This window comes from Camelina sativa, chromosome 10 (genome assembly GCF_030686135.1).
Source record: "Camelina sativa cultivar CO46 ecotype springtype chromosome 10, ASM3068613v1".
Classification (NCBI taxonomy): domain Eukaryota; kingdom Viridiplantae; phylum Streptophyta; class Magnoliopsida; order Brassicales; family Brassicaceae; genus Camelina; species Camelina sativa.
This window is the reverse complement of record NC_141889.1, coordinates 20448296-20471049: the sequence shown is the minus strand read 5'-3', so window position 1 is coordinate 20471049 and position 22754 is coordinate 20448296. Positions and strand designations below refer to the sequence as shown.

The 22754-nt window shown below is 32.9% G+C and overlaps 2 protein-coding genes and 1 pseudogene across 2 annotated transcripts; all 3 read left to right on the top strand.

Moving 5' to 3' along the window:
* Positions 1–2286: 2286 nt before the first annotated feature.
* LOC109126872 (uncharacterized) lies at positions 2287–3467 on the top strand (annotated as a pseudogene).
* Positions 3468–4463: 996 nt separating this feature from the next.
* On the top strand, positions 4464–7431 carry LOC104719285 (glucose-6-phosphate 1-dehydrogenase 1, chloroplastic). Its single transcript, XM_010437169.3, has 8 exons — positions 4464–4838; positions 5147–5384; positions 5494–5608; positions 5720–5925; positions 6022–6171; positions 6243–6363; positions 6445–6875; positions 6961–7431. Exons 1-8 carry the CDS (start codon positions 4619–4621, stop codon positions 7205–7207), a joined length of 1728 nt encoding a protein of 575 aa, XP_010435471.2. The 5' UTR covers positions 4464–4618; the 3' UTR covers positions 7208–7431.
* A 9842-nt stretch (positions 7432–17273) lies between these two features.
* On the top strand, positions 17274–22278 carry LOC104719284 (transcriptional regulator STERILE APETALA-like). Its single transcript, XM_010437168.3, has 2 exons — positions 17274–17607; positions 20739–22278. The coding sequence occupies exons 1-2, from the start codon at positions 17395–17397 to the stop codon at positions 21870–21872; spliced, it is 1347 nt and encodes a 448-aa protein (XP_010435470.2). The 5' UTR covers positions 17274–17394; the 3' UTR covers positions 21873–22278.
* The last annotated feature ends 476 nt before the right edge of the window (positions 22279–22754 follow it).

Below are 22754 nucleotides of genomic sequence, written 5' to 3'. Positions count from 1 at the left end.
GAAGATCCTACACTTTGTTTGACAATCATTGAAGTAATATGTAAAACCCTTTTCTCTATTTATTCTTTTATGTTTATGAATTGTTTAAACCTTGCTTTGATGATTCTCTTAAACATGCTTTAGTAGTTTTCTAGTTGGGTTTAAAGGGATAAACAAAGGGGGGGAGATGATCTTAGTTTAGGTGGCAATTTTTAGGATTTGTTAGAATTATGTTCTAGTTTATTCTATGCTTTAATTCTAAGTCTTTGCTTAATGCTTTAAGTTAGACTCATGAACTAACTATGATCTAAAGTGTGTGTGCGTTGCCACAAGCTTGCATGTGTGCTTGACCTAGCTTAGATGTGTGAGGTGTCATAGGAAGCACATACCCCTTACCTATGGAATCTCATGGATTAGAATCGAACCTGTTTAAAATGCTTTGATCTATGCGTCGTTGCCTGCGACAGTTGAGTCTCAGAGTATAGGGATCTTAGATGGCTAGCTTGTGAACTATAAGTTAACGGTTCATTCGTGTTTCGTAGTCCGAGTTTTAGATAAACAAACTTATCCTAAACTTTCCTAGATAGATAGATCATCAAACCCCTGCGATTTCCCTTGATGCCCAACGCCTGTTTTATTTATTTTTATTCGCTTTTATTTTCGTTTATTGCTTACTACGACCGTGACAACCAAAACCCCATTTTTATTGAGTCCTAGCCTTACATCTCTTCCGACGGATTCTCTAAACAACAACTCTCTCTCTGTGGGATCGATCCTTAAATACTACTACCGATTAGATGTGCACTTGAAGCTATTGTGTGGTCTTTTTAAGGTAAAAGATTTTGAAGCGAAATAAACCACGCATCACCAATATTTCCTTTTTGATTTAAAACAGCTTATTCACTTTCCGTTTTTGATAGTAACTTGTTTCACAAAACTTCATCTTTTGTCTTAGCTATATTTAATCTTCATAATTTCATAGTGAAATTGCTTGGTCTCTGTGGATTCGACCCTGAAGTGTTACGACGACACCACTAGATCGTGGTTGAGTATACATTAGGTTTTAATTGACCTCTGATCACCCTTGATACTAGACACTACTTTAACCTTTTATGTCCGAGATTTCCTTGTTTTTTCCGTTCGGCTATTGTTTCTATCCTTTTGTGTTTATATTTTAGTGAGCCGACCAAGATTCCTCCGAATCACAATCATCCGACAACTTTTGCCTCTGTATTTCTGTTTGGTACTAGTACCACCGTCCCTATCGTTCTGATGATTTGTAGACAATTAGTTAAGCGATATTGTGTATGTTCGGTAGCAGTATTATTCATGTCCGATAGTGGTAATTGTGCATGTCCAATAGTTGGTAATGTGAATGTCTGATAGTAGCACAAAGTCTCAATCATTCATGTCTGCACTTCCCTCGGTTAATTCGTCTGTCTAGTACATATTTACTCGATCAGTGGTACGTGTATCCGACTAGCAGTACGTATGTATGACAACCTGCTATCGATAGAACTGATGTATCATGTTCTTTGTTAGACTATCAACAATGAACCTGTTGAATATTTTTTAGACATGTTGAATGCAAAAGAAATAGGGTCATGAATGTCAAGTTTCACCTTGTGAGAAAGTTTTTTTTTTTAATATATCTGTTGTTTTTCTATTGGTAATCCAGATTTTAGTGTTTCTTATCTCTTCCCAATTATTTGTACTAAATTATTTTGTTGTAATCAGTTTTTTTTATAAAGAAATTTATATCAAAATTCATCTTTTTTAAAATCTATATATAAAGACTACTTTCATTTCATTTGGACATAAAAAACAAACTTCATTTCTCACTATAACTTTTCTATTATCTTTCGATCAACTCTTTATATTTTTTAAAACTTTTCTTCTTGTTAAATGGATCCCAGTAATAATCCATTTAACAATCAAAATTATTCTAATCATCCGTTCAACTATCCAAATCCTAACAATTATCAGTTTCAAAACGGATCTGCAAATCAATCCCTAAATGTACCAAATTATGGGTTTTCACCAAAAAAATTCATGCCATCAGCTGTTCCCAACAGTTGTTGTAGTCTGTGACTTTGGCTTTTATCATAGAATCTAATCCATATCTATTAATTAAGTAAATGTAATGTTTGGTTGGAACCCGATGATATCAACCACTCAAATTCTCATAAACTCATCTTACTAAAAATCCTCAATACCAATAACAAAATCCTCATCTTACTAAAAAATATCAATGGATCCATCTGAATTTTCTTTTGACAGTCATAAATTGAAGTGAAATGCATCGTGAACCGTTTTAGAGAGCGTCGAAACAAAATAGAGGAAGATTATCCAGTTCGTAGCAAGAGCAAAATATTTCAAGAAAGATCATGCAGCCGCGAACCAAAAATTGATTGACGACTACTTTGCCAATCAACCTACATATAACGATGCCATGTTTCGTCGGCGATTCCGAATGCGAAAAAATGTTTTTCTTCGGATCGCTGAGGACCTATCAAGTAGTGACAACTACTTCTCTCAACGAGTTGACGCAGCCAATAAAAAAGGTATATTTCCATTAGCAAAATGTACCACGGCCATGCAGATGTTAGCATATGCTGTGGCGGCTGACGCAATCGATGAATACATCAAAATAGAAGGTAGTACAATATTTGAGTGCTTATGAAGATTCTGTAAAGGATCATACAGTTGTATGAGCAAGTCTATCTCAGAGCTCCAACTCAAGATGACCAACAAAGAATTCTATATGTCAGCGAGATGCGAGGGCTTCCAGGAATGATTGGAAGTATTGATTGCATGCACTGGAAGTGGAAAATTAGTCCTATGGCGTGGGAATGTCAATTTACCTGGGGCGATAAGGGAACTACCACTGTTATTCTTGAAGCAGTTGCATCTCATGATCTCTGGATCTTGCATGCCTTTTTCGGGTGCCCCAGCACATTGAACGATATAAATTTTTTCTAGATCGTTCACCATTGTTTGATGATATTGAACAAGGAAATACTCCAAAATTGAAATTCTTCGTGAACCAACGCCCATATAATATGGCATACTATCTAGCTGATGGTATATATCCTTCTCATACATTTTTTGTCAAATCAATTCGACTTCCTCAAAGTGAACCAGATAAGTTGTTTGCACAACATCAAGAAGGATGTCGGAAGGACATCAAACGTGCATTTAGAGTGTGGGACATAACCGATTTGGCTATCATCATGCAGACATGTATCATATTACATAATATGAATGTGGAGGATGAACGAGATACATATGTTCAACATTGGACTGATTATGATCAATTTGAGGCAAGTGATTTTAGTACACCGCAACCATTCTCGACCGAGTTATTACCTACATTTGCGAATCATGTGCGTGCGATATATGAATTACGTGATTCAAATGTACATCACAAATTGCAAGAAGATCTAGTCAAACACATATGGACAAAATTCAGAATGTTTCGTGATTAAAGAGATGTTTATGTCTCTGTGTATGATTTAAAAGTTTTATTGTTTGTCACTTGAATTTATTGTTCTAATTAAGTTGTGTGTTTCATTAGTTTCTCGTATACTTTTATCGTATTGCAATTGAAGTATTTGTAACTTTGTGTGTTTTAATAACTGTTGTTTTCATTTTTGTATTTTAAAAAATTAGTTACAAAATATAAATTAAACATAAAATAAAACTATTAACAATTTATGTATTTTTTAATTGTAATTTAAAATTAATTGATATTTTTAGTTTTTGTAGTTACAAAATTTAAAAAAAAAAAAAAAGAATATAAATAAAACTTCTAGGATAAGGTGTTGAATTTTATTAAATAAAACTATTGTAAAGGTTAAAATTGAAATGAGTGTTAAATAATAAGGTAAAAGAAATAGAAGATGATTTGGAGTGTTAAAAAGGAAAAAATGTGGGTATTTCATTTTTGATACATTGTATATATAGGAAATAATTTGACCTAAATGTATCCAAATATTGATAAATTAATCAAAAATTGAATTCATATTGATTTTGTTATAAGCATAAGAAAATTTTGGAAATAATGGGCTTAAGAAATTTGTGGATTAAGATTAAAATGTTTAAAATGTAATTGAAAATGTGTAAGAATTTGAAACATTAAATTGATATCATTTTCAGCCTAAAGAGAGGATAATTGGTGCTTTTGTGTTATTGTTTGTTGGAAAAATTCAGAGATGATAACATTTAATGAAATTTGAATTAAGTAAACAAGATGTAAGAATTATGAGATTAGATTTTTATACAATTTCATATTTTCATTAGTGAGTTTGAAAATTTAATAAAACATTAAATTTAGTTGTGATTAACCTAACTACCTTTTTATGCTATTTATAGAATTATTGTAATCATAAATTTAGATGCATATGAAAATTTTATGGGTTTTAATAAGGTTTTTTGGGAAAAAAAATGTACAAAAAAGAAATCAAACTTTTTTTTTGTTTGCTAAAGTAGGAAAAATCAAACTTGTTTGGAGTATTTTGACAAGTAATATAGATAGATGTGGATAATGCGAGAGATATAATAAAACTACTGTTGTGGATAACGTTAAGAGAGATACAAATGGCCTCACATTTGTTTTTGACGATCCAAGAAGATTTGCATGGCGACACATTCTATGATCATTCCTTCTTCTTCTTCCTCATCTCTCGCTGCTACTGCGTCTCCGTTTAAAGAGACTCTACCACTCTTCAGTAGATCTCTCACATTCCCGAGAAAATCTTGGTTTTCTCAGTTTCGGTTGAGATTCTTTGCTGGGAAACACTCTCAGCAGCTAGAGTCCTCTAATGGCTGTGCCACTAATTTCGCTTCTTTACAAGACTGTGAGTTTTCTTCTCCAATTCCTTGATTAGATCACTATGTCTCTTTGACATGTAATGCTTGTTGAAGTTTCTTGCCCCTGTCGTTGATTTTGTCGTTAGAATTGGAACAGAGATCATAGTAATGTAAACTAGTTCAAGATTGTATCTTTTATGGCCTTTCATACTCAAAGATACCATTTTTCATGTAAATTTTGTGTCTTTTACTATTCTAGGACTTAGTATAGAAGATTAGGTAGCAATTAGTAAAGTTTCTCTTTTTATGAGTTGAAGTAGTTTTTACAGCTTCTGTATGTTTCCAAATGTTTCAGCCGGAGATCATCTTACAGAGGAACATGTCACAAAAGAAGAGTCTACTCTTAGTATTACGGTGGTTGGAGCGTCTGGGGACTTGGCCAAGAAGAAGATATTCCCTGCATTGTTTGCTCTCTTTTATGAGGGTTGTCTTCCTCAGGAATTTACTGTTTTTGGTTATGCTAGGACCAAACTCACTCATGACGAGCTTCGTGACATGATTAGTAGAACTTTAACTTGCCGGATTGATCAAAGGTATTATGTATTACTGTTTTTGGTTATGAAGATATTCTGCTATTATGTATTTTTTAGTTTGTTTGTATGTTTCAGTTAAAACTCTATGGTTTGGTTATATGACTAACAGGGAAAATTGTGGGGACAAAATGGATCAGTTCTTGAAAAGATGCTTTTACCATTCGGGTCAGTATAACTCGGAAGAGGATTTTGCAGAACTAAACATTAAGCTCAAAGAGAAAGAGGTAAAAATTTCTACATTCTCTCCATGGTTACTTCTAGTACCAAAGTCAGTGTGATCGTTTCTGTTCAAGACATGGTACTAAGCACCTTCTTGCTTGGTTTCTTCTTATTAGGGAGGAAAGCTAGCAAACAGGCTTTACTATTTGTCTATACCCCCAAACATATTCGTCGATGTGGTAAAGTGTGCAAGCCTTAGAGCTTCCTCTACGAACGGCTGGACAAGGGTCATTGTCGAAAAGCCATTTGGTCGTGACTCTGAATCATCTGGAGAGTTAACTAGATCTCTTAAACAGTATCTCACAGAGGAGCAAATCTTCAGGTTAAGCTATTTCCCTTTGCCCACTACAAACATCACCGCCATCTTTTTTCATTTCTAAGTTGGAACTTAATTGCAATGTTCTGTTGGCATACTTAGGATTGACCACTATTTAGGAAAGGAGCTTGTTGAGAACCTTTCCGTGCTTCGATTCTCGAATCTTGTTTTCGAGCCTCTATGGTCAAGAAATTACATACGCAACGTTCAACTGATTTTTTCTGAGGATTTTGGAACAGAAGGACGCGGAGGGTAAGCTTTTTATAGAAAACTTACAATGTTACAAGCATGGAACAACCTTATCTAATGTTATGTCACTGCAGGTACTTTGATCAGTATGGAATCATACGAGACATCATGCAAAACCATCTCTTGCAGATACTCGCACTTTTCGCAATGGAGACGCCTGTGAGCTTAGATGCTGAGGATATAAGAAGTGAAAAGGTAAGAGTCTTTTTCACTAACAAATATGTAGGTTGGTAATATGTAAAATACTCTGCTGATGATAATGCGTTCCGGTGTCAGGTGAAAGTTTTGCGATCAATGAAACCGTTACTTCTTCAAGATGTAGTTGTTGGACAATACAAAGGGCATAGCAAGGGAGGAAAGACTTATCAAGGTTATACAGACGATCCAACGGTTCCAAATCACAGTCTCACTCCTACATTTGCTGCAGCAGCCATGTTCATTAACAATGCGAGATGGGACGGTGTTCCTTTTCTTATGAAAGCCGGGAAGGCTCTCCATACGAGAGGAGCAGAGATCAGAGTTCAGTTCAGACATGTCCCAGGAAACTTGTACAAGAAAAGTTTTGCTACTAATTTGGATAACGCAACTAATGAACTAGTGATCAGAGTTCAGCCTGATGAAGGCATATACCTAAGGATCAACAACAAAGTTCCTGGTCTTGGAATGAGACTAGATCGCAGCGACCTTAACCTTCTGTATCGATCCAGGTATATATATAACAGTAACATACTATATCTGACAATAATTTTCATATCTGAGGTTATTTATTTTTTATTCTTTATGGGTTGATAGGTATCCAAGAGAGATACCAGATGCATATGAAAGACTGCTTCTTGATGCAATCGAAGGAGAGAGGAGGTTGTTTATCAGAAGTGACGAGCTAGATGCAGCATGGGATCTATTCACACCGGCTTTGAAGGAGCTCGAGGAGAGGAAAATTGTTCCTGAGCTCTATCCATATGGGAGCAGAGGTCCTGTTGGTGCACATTACCTTGCATCTAAGTACAATGTGAGATGGGGAGATCTTGGAGACGCTTAAGCTTTTGACAGAAACAATATGATTTGGTGATATTAAATGATATGGTGCCAAAAACTATGTGTGATTTGTTTCTTTCCAAATTATACATAGATTCTGTTATTTTGGTGGACCATGATTCATATTGTAGATAGAATCCTTGGCCAAATATTATGTTAATGTAAAGTATAAGCTTTTAGAGTTGCTTGTTTGACTGATTCCAAATGAACAAGTTCAAACTTGAAAAATTTTCTGATTTTTATGTGTATGGTTGAGAGTTGAAATTACAGTGAGCTTTTTGGACCTTGGGTCATCATCCATTAAGAATATTTAATCTAAACAGAGGTTAAGAGAGTTATACTCAATGTTCAAGAAAGCGCTAGGCGGTGATTAGCGCCTAGAACGCTTAGTCCGGACCTAGACAGTTTTTAGGCGTTTTAGGCGTTTACAACCTAAAACATTATATATATATAAAATTATATCAAAATCTATGTTATAAAAATTATAAAAAAGTAAGAAAATACATTTATTTAAGTTATATTAACAACATATAAATGTTTATAGTTACGTATATTGATATAAAACATAATAATTTAAATATATGTTATTTAAAAATCAAAAATAAATATTAAAATAAAATTTATGTAATTTTAAGCGGTTTAGGTGGTCATCTAGGCGGCCGCCTAGACCCTTTCTTGAACACTGGTTATACTTAACTACTTTAGATGGAGAAAATTTCGTTATTCATAAACACTATAATAAGTTCAAAGTGTCATTTTTGTTATTCATAAAAACTACTTTTGCCAAAAAATTCCTTCATGTGGCCAATTTTTGTAACTTTACCCTCTACCTCCTAAAAATGCAAATGATCATACAAAATCAAAAATAATACGTTGTTGAGTCCAATTGTGATATTCTGGTTACTGGTTAGGAGAAAAAACAAAATGTGTTGTTTTCGTCGAAAGGCTGATGAGAGATTGTGATGGAAGATTTAATATTTACTCTCACAAGAATCTATATATATACACTAGATTAGGATCCGCCCGATGTGCGGGTTTACAGTTTTTAAAATAAAACTAAAATTAACAAAGAATATAAATTAAATATATTTAGTAAGTAAAAATAATCTATGAAAATAAATAAATACACGGAGTTGTCCAATGTGATATTCCTATATAAGTAAAAGAGAATTACAAAAGTGCTTTCGGGTCGGGTCAATTTCACAAAAATAACCCGAAATTAAGAGAGTTGGATTCAGGTGAAAAATACCTGCAACGTTATAAATGGGTTATCGGGTTTTCCAAAATATAAATCATAAATAAGTTTGGGAAAATTAGAAATAAAGGATGTTTTATTAAAAGTTTGTCCATCTATACTTTATATAGATAAGTTTGGTGAAATAGGTTTTACAAAAAAAAATTTAGTCAATTATACCCTTAATTAAAAAATACAATTACTTAATTGAAGAAATGAAACCCTTTAATTACTTAATTAGTTATTCTAACTAGAACGGAAACCTCTTAATTAGTTATTAACCCTTTAATTGATTTTTTCCTCCAAATCGTAATTTGAAAGAAAAAAAACTATAATTTATTTGATTCAATAATCAAAAGTGGTTTGGTTATGTTTAGCACTTGTGTCACTTGTAATTTGTGTCAACGAGACTTAGTGTCACTTGTGTTATCTTTTGTAACTGAAAACAATTAAACGTGAACAAGTTTGCTTTTTTGAAACCCATATGGTGTGCAACCAAAGTCCAAGTGAATATTCAATGACTAGACTAATCTAACAAATATCCATCAAAGTTATAATTAACAAATTTTGAAAGAACGTCAAAATTAGTTTCAAATTTTGTTTTTCTTCATCATCAATAAATCTCAACCCCTTTTTGGCATTCAGTGTCCATACACCACAAGTAACATAGATTTGCATCATAAACAGGTAAGTGAAATTTTCGTAGAAGGTGGAAGAGATGGTAAACAACCAATAGGTCATTTAGAATGTCGTTTTTCTGTATTTTTCTACCTTCTAAATAATTAAGAATACACATTCTAAAATATATTAGAACATATCTAAACAATAAATACAGAATCGTAACCATAAATTAAGATTATTCAAAAAAAATTCACTTTCCTTATTTAATTTATTTTCTTTCTATTTTTAAGGTGTTCTAAGTATTACAGATTATAAATTCTAAAAAATCTACGATATATCTTCTACTTCTTTTAGTATACATGGTAAAACGTGGAAAATATATTCTGAATTGATGTAGAACGAAGAAAAATGTAGAATACATATTCTTAATTTTGTAGAACATACAAAATTCAGGTTCTGAAGTTTTTAGAACAAATTTTTCGTCTAAACTTTGTAGAACATGTATAAACTGTAGAATGAATAATCTAAATGTTTCAGTACTTGAAAAAATCGTAGAAAGTCTTTTCTGAACAATTTAGACCAGAAATCATCAATTTACAAACTGATTTTTGACGCCCAAAACATTTTTTTTTTCAAACATTTTTTTACACAGTTGTATACTAAGATGAGTTTTCTTTTTGTTTTTTGGTTTAAACTCCTAAGAACTTCACTATATCTATTAGTAGAGATATTTTCGTCACAATTGACAATCTCAAAAAAAAATGTATATGGACAAAGGTTTGCAAAAACCTCCTTTATTTCTAATTTTCCCAATAAGTTTTCCCAAAAAATAAATCATAAATGAGAACGTCAATAAATTCCTCCAAAAATAAACCATAATAGTTACGATAAATAATATTGTTCCTACAATTTAGGAAACTAACAAATATAAAAAAATACGTGATTTATTGTTCCTAAAAAGATTCAACTCAATAACAAGATAATTTATTGCACAAATCAGTAAGATCTCAATCTTTAGTAAATATTCTCTTTATCGTATCAAACCAAAACTTTTACGTGATTCACTGAAAACAATTAGAAAATCAAATAAAATATTTTCCTTAACTTATACAAAAAAAAAAAGATACGGTAAAAATTTAATTGCTTGTGTTATCCCGTAGTGCTATAAATATGAGGTCTACATCGGCTGGATTATAATATCTTCCTCTTCATTTTTTTTACGGTGCTAATGATCATGGTTGTTCCTCCTACAATAACCGATTTAAAATCCATCTAAAACAAGCTGAAGGATTAAGTTAAGATCATTCATTCTTGGAGGCAATACATCTATTTTCTAAATCAATACGTGTTATTGTAGATGTCATTGGTTAGGTGGTTAACATGAGTGAAATTAAAACACATGTCGTGGAGAACAAAATCAAAAAGAAAATCAAGATCAACAAGATCAAGGTACTAATGAGTTTTTGGTTTACTTTATCAAGTTATTATTCTTATTTCTTTCTTTATAATTACAACAGGTTTAAGAAAATTGTATGCTTCAGGCAACAAGAAAAAAGCAATGGAGCAAAAGAATTAAGTCTGGATGATGAGAAGTAAGGGAGATTGGCTACACAACAACAACAAAACAACTAAGTAACTTGAATTAATAGTATCTTAAAGAAAATTATATTTAGACTATACTATATATATTTTTTTTTTTGGTCAAATACTATGTGTGAATACTATGTGACACACAAGTTTTGTTTTAGTGGGTGTTATGGTTTTTGTAAATGAAAATTTTGTAATTCTCATCCTCAGTTCTATTGTTATATGTCTCTTATTCAAGTACAAAAACTAATAATACTAAGATTAAAATATTAACGAAATTCAACAATTAGTTTTTGTACAAGAATAATGGGTCATTTTTTATTAGTTTTTGTATTTGAAGTATTAGTTTATCTAAATCATATTGTCTTACAAACTTCTAATTTAATTTCTTATATTAAATAGAATTGATATTCTCAATTGACACTAAATATATTATTGTAATATTACATTTTCAAGTGTGACAAAAAATATTACTCATTTTGCTGTCATATTTATTTTAAATATACACGGGTTGACTTGCATTACTCACAATCACATGATAGAGCAGATTTTATTGATATATTTGCGAATACAGTTTTTTGCGGGTTAGTTCTTCATAATTGTTTCTTACTTTTTTCCCTTTTGTTATAAAAATCATCATTTACTTTTTTTCCTTCTATTATTTTATCTAATCTCAATACATGTATACAAGTCGGTGTACTCAAATTTGGATTTTGTTTTCTAGAGGAATGCCTCTCAACATGGTGATCCTGATCAACTTTTTCAATTATCATGGATTTTATGGACAATCTGGAATGCCATAAATAAAAAAGTTTTTCAAGGTTTAGATATCGAGGCGAATGATATAAATTGCTTAAGCTTGGGGCGATAAGTTAGCATGGGAAGTGGCGCTCTCTTTTATGGCGGTCATGTCAGCTTCATCTCTGTCTTCGGATGTCCAGGTTTATTCACCTGGTTGTCAGATTGATGGTTCTTGGAAAGCAACCAATGTGCATTCAGGATTGGGCTGGTGGTGTTGCGTTGGTGAGGAGCGGACCTTGTTGTTTAGGGTCAAGTGTCTATGATGGAGCCCCTCCCCCTACATTCGGAATTAGAAGTGTTGTTGTGGGTCATGGAGCGGATACATACTGCAGGGATCGCTTGTCAACATTTCGAGGCTGATTGTGCTGAGTTACTCACTATTATACAGTCCCTGAAGATTGGCCGTCCTTCTCCAACCTGCTCGATGAGTTTAACTCGCTGGAGTCCTTCTCACTATTCTATATCTCTTGGATCTCGCGTGCGTCAAATACGAAGGCAGATTGTCTTGGCCGTGCTTCGCGTTCTCTTATCTCTAAAGTTTCTTTTGTAAATTCCTTCCCTCCAGCTTGAACAACTAACCAAAGAATTTCCTTTTAATTTATTGTTTGGTTGAAAAAAAAGGAATAAATAGATACACTTTTTAGTTAAAGAAAATAGTTGTAGATGAGTTCAAATTTATTAAAATAAAATTAAATTTAACAAAGAATATATATTTAGATCTTTTCTATATCTCATATTTCATTTTAATACTCTCTTACTTCCATTATATAAGAGTTTATGTGTTTTTTTCTCTATTTTATAATATTTTCTCAAATTTCTATATACAATATTTATTATTTTGAACTATGCAGTATATTTTCCTATTGGTTGAAGTTTTATAAATAACATAATATTTATTGTTTATTAATCGTTGTGCTTTTACCCTAAAACTCTTATAGGACAGGGAGTACCATTTAAATATCTATACAATCATAATAAACCATATTTTAAGTTTAATTACACAGTTCATCTTAATGCATAGAACTAAATATTTTATATTAAACACAATTAATACATCATATCAAATCTATATCTTAGTAAGAATTGAAAATAAAAATAAAAATTAACAAAATATAATTCGCAAAAAACTGAATCAAAGTTATTTAAGATATATTTGTTATGTTGTTATCTCATAAGTACTAATTTTTAACTCATGTCTTAATCAATTTTAAATGAGTGAAATTTATAAAATAAAAAAATATATAAAGATATAGAAGACATTCTCATCAAATGAGTGAAGATTCATTCCTATAAATTATAATTTATTTCGAATTATCTTATGTTTTGGCATATGCATTACAAAAATATATTTGTTGAAATTATAAAATAAAACATTTTAAAAAATTACTGATATTCTTAAATGATTTTTAAAAATGACATATTAATATTTGAAATTTTTTATTCTAAAATAAATTTCATCGTTAGATATTCAGTTTAGTAATCACATTTAACTATCTATATCATAGTAAAACCATAATTCACTTCTTCATGGATTAGGGTAAAAATTTAATAACAAAAATAATATGTGAGCATCATATGAGATAATATGTATATTGTTTAATATTTTAAATTTAACAGTAAAAATAATCAGTAAAAAATCAGTTGACATCCACAAAAATTTTGGAAATCTAAAGTATCCTAAATATTATTCTTCTATATGTCATAATTTCATAAGTAATACTTTTGTCAATTTTCATCAATTAACCAAAAATTCATTCCTACAAAATCATTTTTTTTATTTTTTTTCTCCAGGTTTCTCATATGACTACATGCATTAAAATCTTTAAAATAAAACATGTAAAACTATACTAATACACATCATGTATTGAATTTTTTTTTTAAGTTTATTATTCTTTCAAGATTTTGTGTACTTATTTACAATAAAATTTTATATTACAATGATAAAGAAAAATTATATCCGACTAAAATTATGTTAAATAACTTATGTTATTCTTTTTAGTTTTGTTATTCATTATTTATTGATTAATATTCCCTCTTGATAAATTAAATTTTTGCTGACACATGTCAAATTTTATTAAGAACACACATATAATATAATTAGCATACAATGGAAAATATATTAATTTTGTTAGTTTTCCTTTTTGATTTAGCAAGATAAATGTTTTAAAATATAAACATGTAAAATTCCGTAAATATAATTAGTTGTCCTACTACGTTTATAAAATAAAAAATTGAAATGTGTCAACATCTAATCAATATATTTGACACATATCAAGATCTTGTTAATGAGTAACTTTGACATTAAACTTTATATAATAATATTTTTGGAGACATTTATAAAATAAATCCTGAAGTTAGCAATTATTACATGCATGTCATTGACATTAAATAATTAATTTAATAAACAAAATAATTCTACTTATATTCAATTTTTTTTATAGAAACTAAATATTTTAAAAATTAACAAACATAATTGTAAACATGTACAAAAAAATTTTAATTTATTTAGTGAAGAGTTATTGTTCTTTAAAAATTTGAAAAACTGATTTGATAAAAAGTGACTTTTAGCCTCACATACTATATTTTATTTTCACAGTTTTCGTATGATGAGTTTTTGTCGACTAAAAATCTTTGAACATGTTGTGTCACCCGCCTAGCATAGCGGATTTGGACTATAGAACCAGCACTAAAACTATTAGTTTATTTCATATAATATAGATTTGTAGTCATAGTTTTGAAAATTAACTTATAAATTATTTAATATATGAACTACAAAATATTACACATACTACAACACATTATTCCAAAGAAAACAATTGTATACTCATAAAAATACACACTAACATACCATATAGGCATATACCTCTGTATAATTATAGAAAACAAAATCTGGTTAATAATATTAAATTTCTTTACAATCACTTTTCTTACTTTGATATCTACTTCATAAACATCAACTAACATCTCTTTAAATATTAAACCAACGAGAGGACTGCGGCAAGGTGACCCACTTTCCCCATACTTGTTTGTCATTTGTACGGAGATGCTAGTCAAAATGAGAGAAACGAACAAATAACAGGGTTAAGAGTTGTAAGAGGTGCACCCGCTATCTCTCATCTCCTGTTTACTGATGACATTATGATGTACTGTAAGAGAACATACTCGGAATGGGATCAAGTGGTCAGTATCATACATGAGAACAATCTAGCATCAGGTCAACGGGCTAATTATCAGAAATCCAGTGTTTATTTTTTGGGAAGCTAATACCTATGAAGCACCACAAAAGTATTAGAAAAAGTTGGGAATAACTCAGGAAGGAGGGGAAGGCACATATCTTGGACTGCCATAATCGTTTAGGGGATCCAAAGTAAATACACTGAACCATCTCAAGGAACAAATGAATCATAAAGTGAATGGATGCCAGTCTAGATTCTTGTCCCCGGGTGGAAGAAAGTGCTCTTGAAAGCAGTAGCTATGGCATTACCCACCCACATGATGTCTTGCTTTAAGCTACTTACAACAATTTGTCATTAGTTGGCTTTTGTGATGTCTAATTGTTGGTGGAAGAACAAGCAAGAATCACGCGGTATGCATTGGAGTTCATGGGAGGCTCTGAGCAAACCAAAACAAGAAGGTGGTTTGGGTTTTAGAGACATAAAATCTTTTAATCTAGCTTTATTGAGAAAACACCTATTGAAAATGGTAACTCATGCGGATTCTTTGTTAGCAAAGGTTTATATATAAGAGTAGACTTCCAGAAATCAAATCCTTTGAACACTACATTGAGATCGCGACCATCATTTGCTTGGAAGAGTATTCATGCCTCACATATGCTAGTTAAACAAGGAGCTAGAGAAATCATTGGAAATGGTGAGAATGTTAATATCTGGCAACAACAGTGGATGGAAGAAAAATCGGCCAGAAGTATCAACAGGTCAAAAGGTAGCATCATAGAGTTTTTTCTTCAATTAAAACAGCGAAATAGCTCCTTCTTTCGAATGGAAGGAAATGGAATGGGGAGTTGTTAAACTTACTGTTTGAAGAGGAGGACAAGCGAGAAATAAAACAAATTAGAACGAGTGGCTCAAACACAAATGATCTCTACGCTTGGGATTATTCAAATTATGGACAGTATAGTGTAAAATTTGGCTATTGGGTTGTAAATAAGGTGCTAAAAAGGAGAGCTCAACCACAATTGGTGGATCAACCCAGTTTGGATCGGATTTACCAACAGGTCTAGAAGCTGGATGTGCCGCCAAAGATTCAACACTTCTATGTGCCACCAAAGATCAACACTTCATATGGAAGTGTGTGAGCAACAACATTGGTGTAGCTGAGAACCTCTACCATTGACATATCTCTAGAGAAGGTTGTTGCATCTGATGTCCAAATATTAGAGAATCTGTCAACCACATGTTATTTACTCGCTCCTTTTCAAGATTGGTGTGGGCAATTTCTTCAATTCTAGCTCCTCAAGAGGGGGGAATGGTCAGACTTAGTGTATGCCAATTTATTTTGGGCTTTTAACTTTCAGAAGGAGCATCCTCAGTGCAAAGACTCCTCCTATCTATCCCCCTAGATATCATGGCAACTGTGAAAAAAACCGCAATGATCTCCTGTATAAAGGGAGAGAGAATGAAGCAATCAAACTAATTAGATTGGCTAAGGAGGACGCTGAGGAATGGCAGCTAAGGGTTAAAGAAAGAGGTTCAATCTCTAATCCCATAGATCCAATGCCAAAAGTAAGATGGACCAAACCACCACAAGGATGGGTCAAATGCAACTCTGATGGAGCATGGCCAAGAGGAGGGAACAATGATTGTATAGGATGGGTTCTTAGAGATGAACGAGGGATGATATTATAGCTGGGAGCTAGAGCGGTACCGAAGAAAAGGTGTGTGCTGGACTTAGAAGTTTAAGCTCTTAAGTGTGCGGTGGCAAATATATGGTACGTCTTCAATACCCTTGTGTCATATTTGAGTCGGACTCCCAAGAGTTGGTATCTCAGTTGAACGGTGAAGAAGTTAGACTTTTTGTTGCTCCGATCAAGCAAGACATACAACAACTTCTTCAAAACTTCGACATTAGTAAGGTGGTGTTTTCTAAGCGTGAAGAAAATAGAGTAGCCAATAGAATAGCTCAAGAATCTCTTTCTTTCTAGAACTATGATCCTAAGTTGTATGTTATTTTGCATAGTTGGTTAAAATCTAATGTGAACGCAAACATAATACTATACGAATCATAATTAATAGTATAATTTTTAAACAAAATATAATTTACGTTTTCCATTTCAATAATTTTCAAATTATCAGATTTAGAGAGTCACAAATAAAAGATTAACCAATGATTTTGATCGATAATATGATTATATGAAAATACATAATATTGTAGAAGATGATAGTGGATATAGGCATGGTTAAATGTCGTTGAAGATGAGTGACTAATTGCAATTAACTTTTATAATTCCAACATTCATCTTGTTTAAAAAAAAAAAATCATTTAAAAATTTATTTTTTTATTTGATTTTCTTATAAATTGTTTCTTTGTTTAAATTTTCAATTTTCGTTTTTATAATATTTCATTTTTAACTTTTATGTTTTCCAAACAGTATTCCGAACATTCAATATTTTAGATGTGATTTTTACAATAGTTGACTGAAATATTAATAATATGTAGTAGGATGATAATATGATTAAAATGTGCTATACAAATCTTTATATATATATATATATATATCTTATTCTCATACTTTACAAGTAAATAATAACATGTATCTTGATTCTTGACAAACAAAAAATAGAAAGAAAAACATACCCTCCACAACCTGGGTCCCCCACCTCGTAGAAGTATGTCTTTATCTACACTTTTTGTCCTTTGTTTCCTCTCTCCCCCACCATTCTTTTTCTCCTCTCTCTCCGTTTCTTCTTCTTCCTCCCCTGTTCCTTCTCATGTCTTCCTCCTCCTCTTCTTCCAACGGAGACTCCGGCGCCGGTGGAAGCGGCGGCGTTTTCGAGGCCCCATCTCCTTCTCGCCCTCGCCGCGGCGCCAACGACGTCTGGCCGGAGCCTTTTCTTGAATCTCTCGCCGTTCAGGTCGCTGTTGACGCTTCCTCATCCGCTGGCCTCCTCGCCGCAGCTCCGGCTCTTGCCAACGTTTTCCGGGTCAGTTCTGACGTTCTTTGAATACCCTTCTTTTAGTTTCATAACGGTCGAGACACATCAATTTTCTCGTGTCTATACTTAAAGTAGGAAAAACTATTTTCATTTCTATAGAAGTAGATCTCACTCTACGTGCGTTACACTATCTGAATTTGTTTACTAGCTTGAGCTTGAAAATATATAGTGAGACATAGATCTTATACAGACAATACAAAGTCAAAGTGGTCGTAAGTCAAATGTACTACTTGTTTCAAGTCTCTTGTACTTTAGTTGTTTCTAAGCTTAGATTTGATTTCGCCGTTCCAATTCTTTTTGGTATTATATTAAACAATTCTTATAATTTAAGATCATCATTAAGTGATGAAGTTACTTAAATTGAATGTGAAAGTAGTTTTTAAGGGTGGGATTCTGAAGAGACAAATCAAAATTAAAGAATTTTTATTAAAAAAACAAACTGACCTTTGGAAAGGTAACCGCCCTTTCTGTGTTTCTATGATGGGTCCAAGTCCAACTTTTTATGTCTAACAAGACGACATTAATTTGATGTCTCTTTCACATATCATATGGTTTGGGGACTTTGTTTTTCTTTTTATTCATTTAGAAACTTTTTGTCTTCCGTTTTTACCCAATAAGTTTATTTCTTTTCCTTTGTTCTCTCGTCCACTTTTGATACCTTTTAATGTCTATTTTTGGATCCTCCAAGGAGACCATACAACCCCATTTCGCTTGTGTAATCTTTGTGAAAATTGGGATATGTAACTCTAATATTAATATTATAATATGGATTGGATCCCTTAGGGCACAAAATCAAGGTTTAGATATAATTTTTTTGGCTTTAAATCTTCCTTTCTTGGCATGTAGAAAGCCTCTTTTTTTTCTTGAGATCAAGAAATCCACTTTTTGACTCAAAAGTTCTTACAACAATAATCAAATTAAGCACTTTCTTGACTAGCTCCAAAAAATGTTGATAGACATTAGGCACAGTAGTCTTTAGTCCATTGCCCAATACATTTAATATATTTTCTCTTGTATATTTATAACGGTATTTATCTTTCAATTGTCTAAAAATAAAATATCTGTTAGAAAGTGACCTCTCACGACAGGCTCATAAAATTAGAAAATGTCGTTGCACATTTAAGAACATCTAAAAAGAGATTGAAAAGGAAACCCAAGTAAGGTCCTGTCTTTTTGCCTTGCCAATGTTAGTCTTATATTACCACATTAGGTTATTATCTACATACATGCAAACTCTATTCATCGACATATACATGATCCATGTATTATATCAGCCATACATATATATTCTTTTTCATAATCCTATGTCATATTTGAAAATTGCTATTTTTTCTTTTGTTCATCAAAAATAAATAAATAATAATACATATATATAATGCTGAAGTTTTTTTCCTCATATATAGTAACGAGGAATAGTATATAAGTACTTATGTACATTTTTTGCGTCCTGCTTTTATTAGTTTTTCTCTGCCAATATATATTATGATCCAGTGAGTAATGCATGCAGAGCTTCTGACAACTTCTCATTCTCTTTTTTTCTCTCTCTCTATATATATATATATGTAAGTATTCTATTTTAATTCTAAATCTTTATTAATTCCATATTATTTTCTAATAAATTGAATTTTCAAATTTGCCCTAAAGTATAGCATTTGAAGAAAACTGCAGTGTGGTTACAGCATAACACTTTTGTCAGAGAATTAAGGCCATAAACATAGAGTCTTCATTGTTGTTTTCACTTTGAAATCGATCATGGATTCATCTTTCTTTTTTTTCCTGGCTGGATTCATCTTTTCTATCGAAGTGGGTTTTTATCTTTTCTCCTTTCCTTAATTTTTCAGTCAAAAGACACGACAGTATGGGCACTACATATGCCGGAAAGCACATGGAACCCAATGTTAAGGTTAAGGGTCTCTTAGAGCACGTGGTGTCCCTAGATTATATTATGTTCTTACATTTGAAATATATATGACATTAAAATACAAAAGTGAAGTATTCTGAATCTTGTCATCTTACACAACTCAGGAATATTTGAAATACTTTCTTTCCGTGTTTATAAATCCTACTAGCCACATGTGATTTTTGATTTTGATTGGTAATTTGCAGAATAATCGATTGGATTGGCCATGCCAACATAGTTTACTTGTCCAACTGAGATAAACTTATAGAAAAGTTGAGTTCGCCATCTGCAGTGAACATAGATTTAGTCATTTTATAAAATGATACATTTCGTGCCCTGCGATTATTATTGTCTTATTTGATTTTCTGACTAGTAGACATTAGACATTTTGACTTCGCAATGCTTTTAAAATAGAGTTCAAAATAGTTTGTTTTTAGGTTTTCTTTGATGAATATTAATTAATAGAGAAACAAAAAAATTATGTACTGTGTAGAATGTACACATGAAAGTAGAGAATGTAGGTCCACGGATTGTTGGAGAGAGGAGAGAAAATAAAATCTACTTAGTAGTACAAATATATATAAGTGTAATATTTGAGTATTTATGGGAAGCTCTACTTTTAACAAGACAAAGGCTTAAAGCTATCCTTTCTTGGAAATGAAAGAGAGAAGGGCACGCTTGTTGGCAAAGTCGTAATCTCATGTTCATCTCTCAACTCATTTAAAGTCTACTCATCTGTCCTGCTATTATAATAAATTAACAAAAACCATATCATCTGTTTTGTATTATTGTCACATTATTATTATTTTTTTTTGACATGGGACTAGGGCTTCTCTCGTTATTCCTTTTACACTAGGGCTTCTGTTGTAATATCTGTTGTAGCTTTGCAGAGATTGATTAGTCGCGTCAATTGAACATATGTCATAAAATAGATTTTTTTTTTATAAAATGAGTTGTGTTTTCGATGAGTAAGACAAATATACGCAGAGCTTGTGTCTGAGTCTGTCGTTGTCTTTCTATCTTCCTAGTCCCTATATAGAGTCTTTCATGCTTCGTTGCAGGCCTACTTATCTTCTTTCTATGTCATTTTAACTCTCTCCCCCCCCTCCTCTATTTATTTTAATTATTCAACCAATCTCTTGCTTCTGTTAGTACTGATACATTTAATTAATGTACTAATTAAACTTATTATAATCTTGATATGTTTTTTAAATTGCAGGTTTGCACCACGTGGCAAGCTGTCTCTCGCTCCGACCATCTATGGCAACTCCTCTCTCGCCAAGTTTGGGCTAGAACACATCTGATGCACGACACGTGGCGGAACGAGTTCATTTACCGTCATCGGACGGCCACAAACTTCAGGACGCGTACTCACACCTACTTCACACTCCAATTTGACCCGTCTGATGTGGACGAGCCAGACAGTCTCTCCTGCCGCTGTCTCACTCTCTCCGACATATATCTAGCAGCAGGGTTCGCCGACGGAACCGTCCGGCTCTTTCTCTTGAACAACCGTCTCCATGTCAGGACTCTACGGCCGCGTCTTCGTGACCGCTTCGGAAGATTCTCACGAGCCGTCTCGGGCATTGTTATCTCCGACTCAAGACTGACGTTCGCTACAATGGACGGAGACATCCACGTGGCGGATATAGACGGCGTTGGTCACACACGCACGGCTTACGCGGGAGATATAGTCAACGACGGTACGTTGGTTGATTTCACTGGCTGCGGACGTTGGTGGGTGGGTCTTTTCGCGGGTGTGCCAGGTCGTGCCTTCCACATATGGGACTGCAACAGCGAAGAGACAACATTCGTAGGTGGCACGCTCACCGACCCTGAAGCCGTCATGGGATGGCACACGTTAACAGAGCTGACAACGTCGCTTGGCCGCCTAAGAATCTCCGGTAACGAGACGGCGGTAGCATGCACGAGGTGGAGGATCATGGCTATCGATCTGAGAAACCAAGGAGTGATCATAGGAGAAGACGAAGAGCAACGTAGAGGACTAACGGTGACAGGTTTCGACGCCAACGAAGAGGCTTACGTTAGGATGGACAGCAGAGGTAACGCTAGCGTGCGCAGGGTGAACACGCAAGAAACGGTGTGCGAGTTCCGTGTGAGCGGAGCTGCGCAGAGAAGAGTGATGGGATGTGTGAATAGACTGCACGCGCTAATGTGCGCAGGAGGTGTAATGCGCGTGTGGGAGGTAGAGAGTGGAGCGTACCTGTACAGTATTAGGGAGAGAGTAGGAGAAGTTGACGCCATTGTTGCTGATGAAAGACATGTGGCAGTTGCTTCATCTTCATCAACGGCTCAGAGCATTATACATCTGTGGGATTTCGGTGCGCTGTAGCGTACCAGATTAGTAGTAATAACTAATAACTTGAAGAAAAAGAAAGAAAGAAACTAGTATTTTTTTTTTCTCTGGAAAAAGGCGAAACCCTAAACCTAGGTGTATATGTAGGGTTTCTGATTTTTAATTAAATTGGGAAAGTGACGGAGGGTGAGATGGTGACAGGAGGGTGAGATTTACAAGGGAAGAGATTGATTCCTTCAACAGAGTTTGACCAAAAGTACGTTACTGTTTTTGTCTAAAACCAAACAAAGTGGACTTTTGCTTATTGCTCTTGTTTTTTTTTTTTTTTTTTTTTTTTTTTATTTTAGGGCTGTCTCTCAATTCTTCATTTATCGATTTTTTTCTCTTTTCTTCAGCTGATTCTATTTTGTGTAATAATTTCTAAAAATGTTTGGACTTTTTGTAACGAGGTGTGTTGTCAGAGAATCAGAAACATGATCAAAATCGAAAGAAAGGGTATAGAAAATATGAATCATTAGATATAGAGTTAAAGAGTTGTTTGTTATATTATTCCAAGAATGTTATTGAAGCACATCCCCATTTTTATGATACATCGGAATGAATTGCTACGATCAATTCGATTTTTCTATATACGAAACTACAAGGTGTGTTTGATATACTGTATACTACATTTATTTGTCCTTACATTACACAAATTTACGACTACAAAAAAATCTAAGTTTATTGAACCAACTATTTTGTCTCAATAGGAAAAAATTCCGTAAAAAATAAATACTGTGACAAATTGTAAACGGTTGCAAAACGATGGTCACAAGAAAAAAAAATGTAACAAAAAGTCACAACAACATTGTGATGAATATATGTTGCAACTATTTTGTCATAATCAGTTACGAGAAATGGAGTATAAAATTTCTCTGT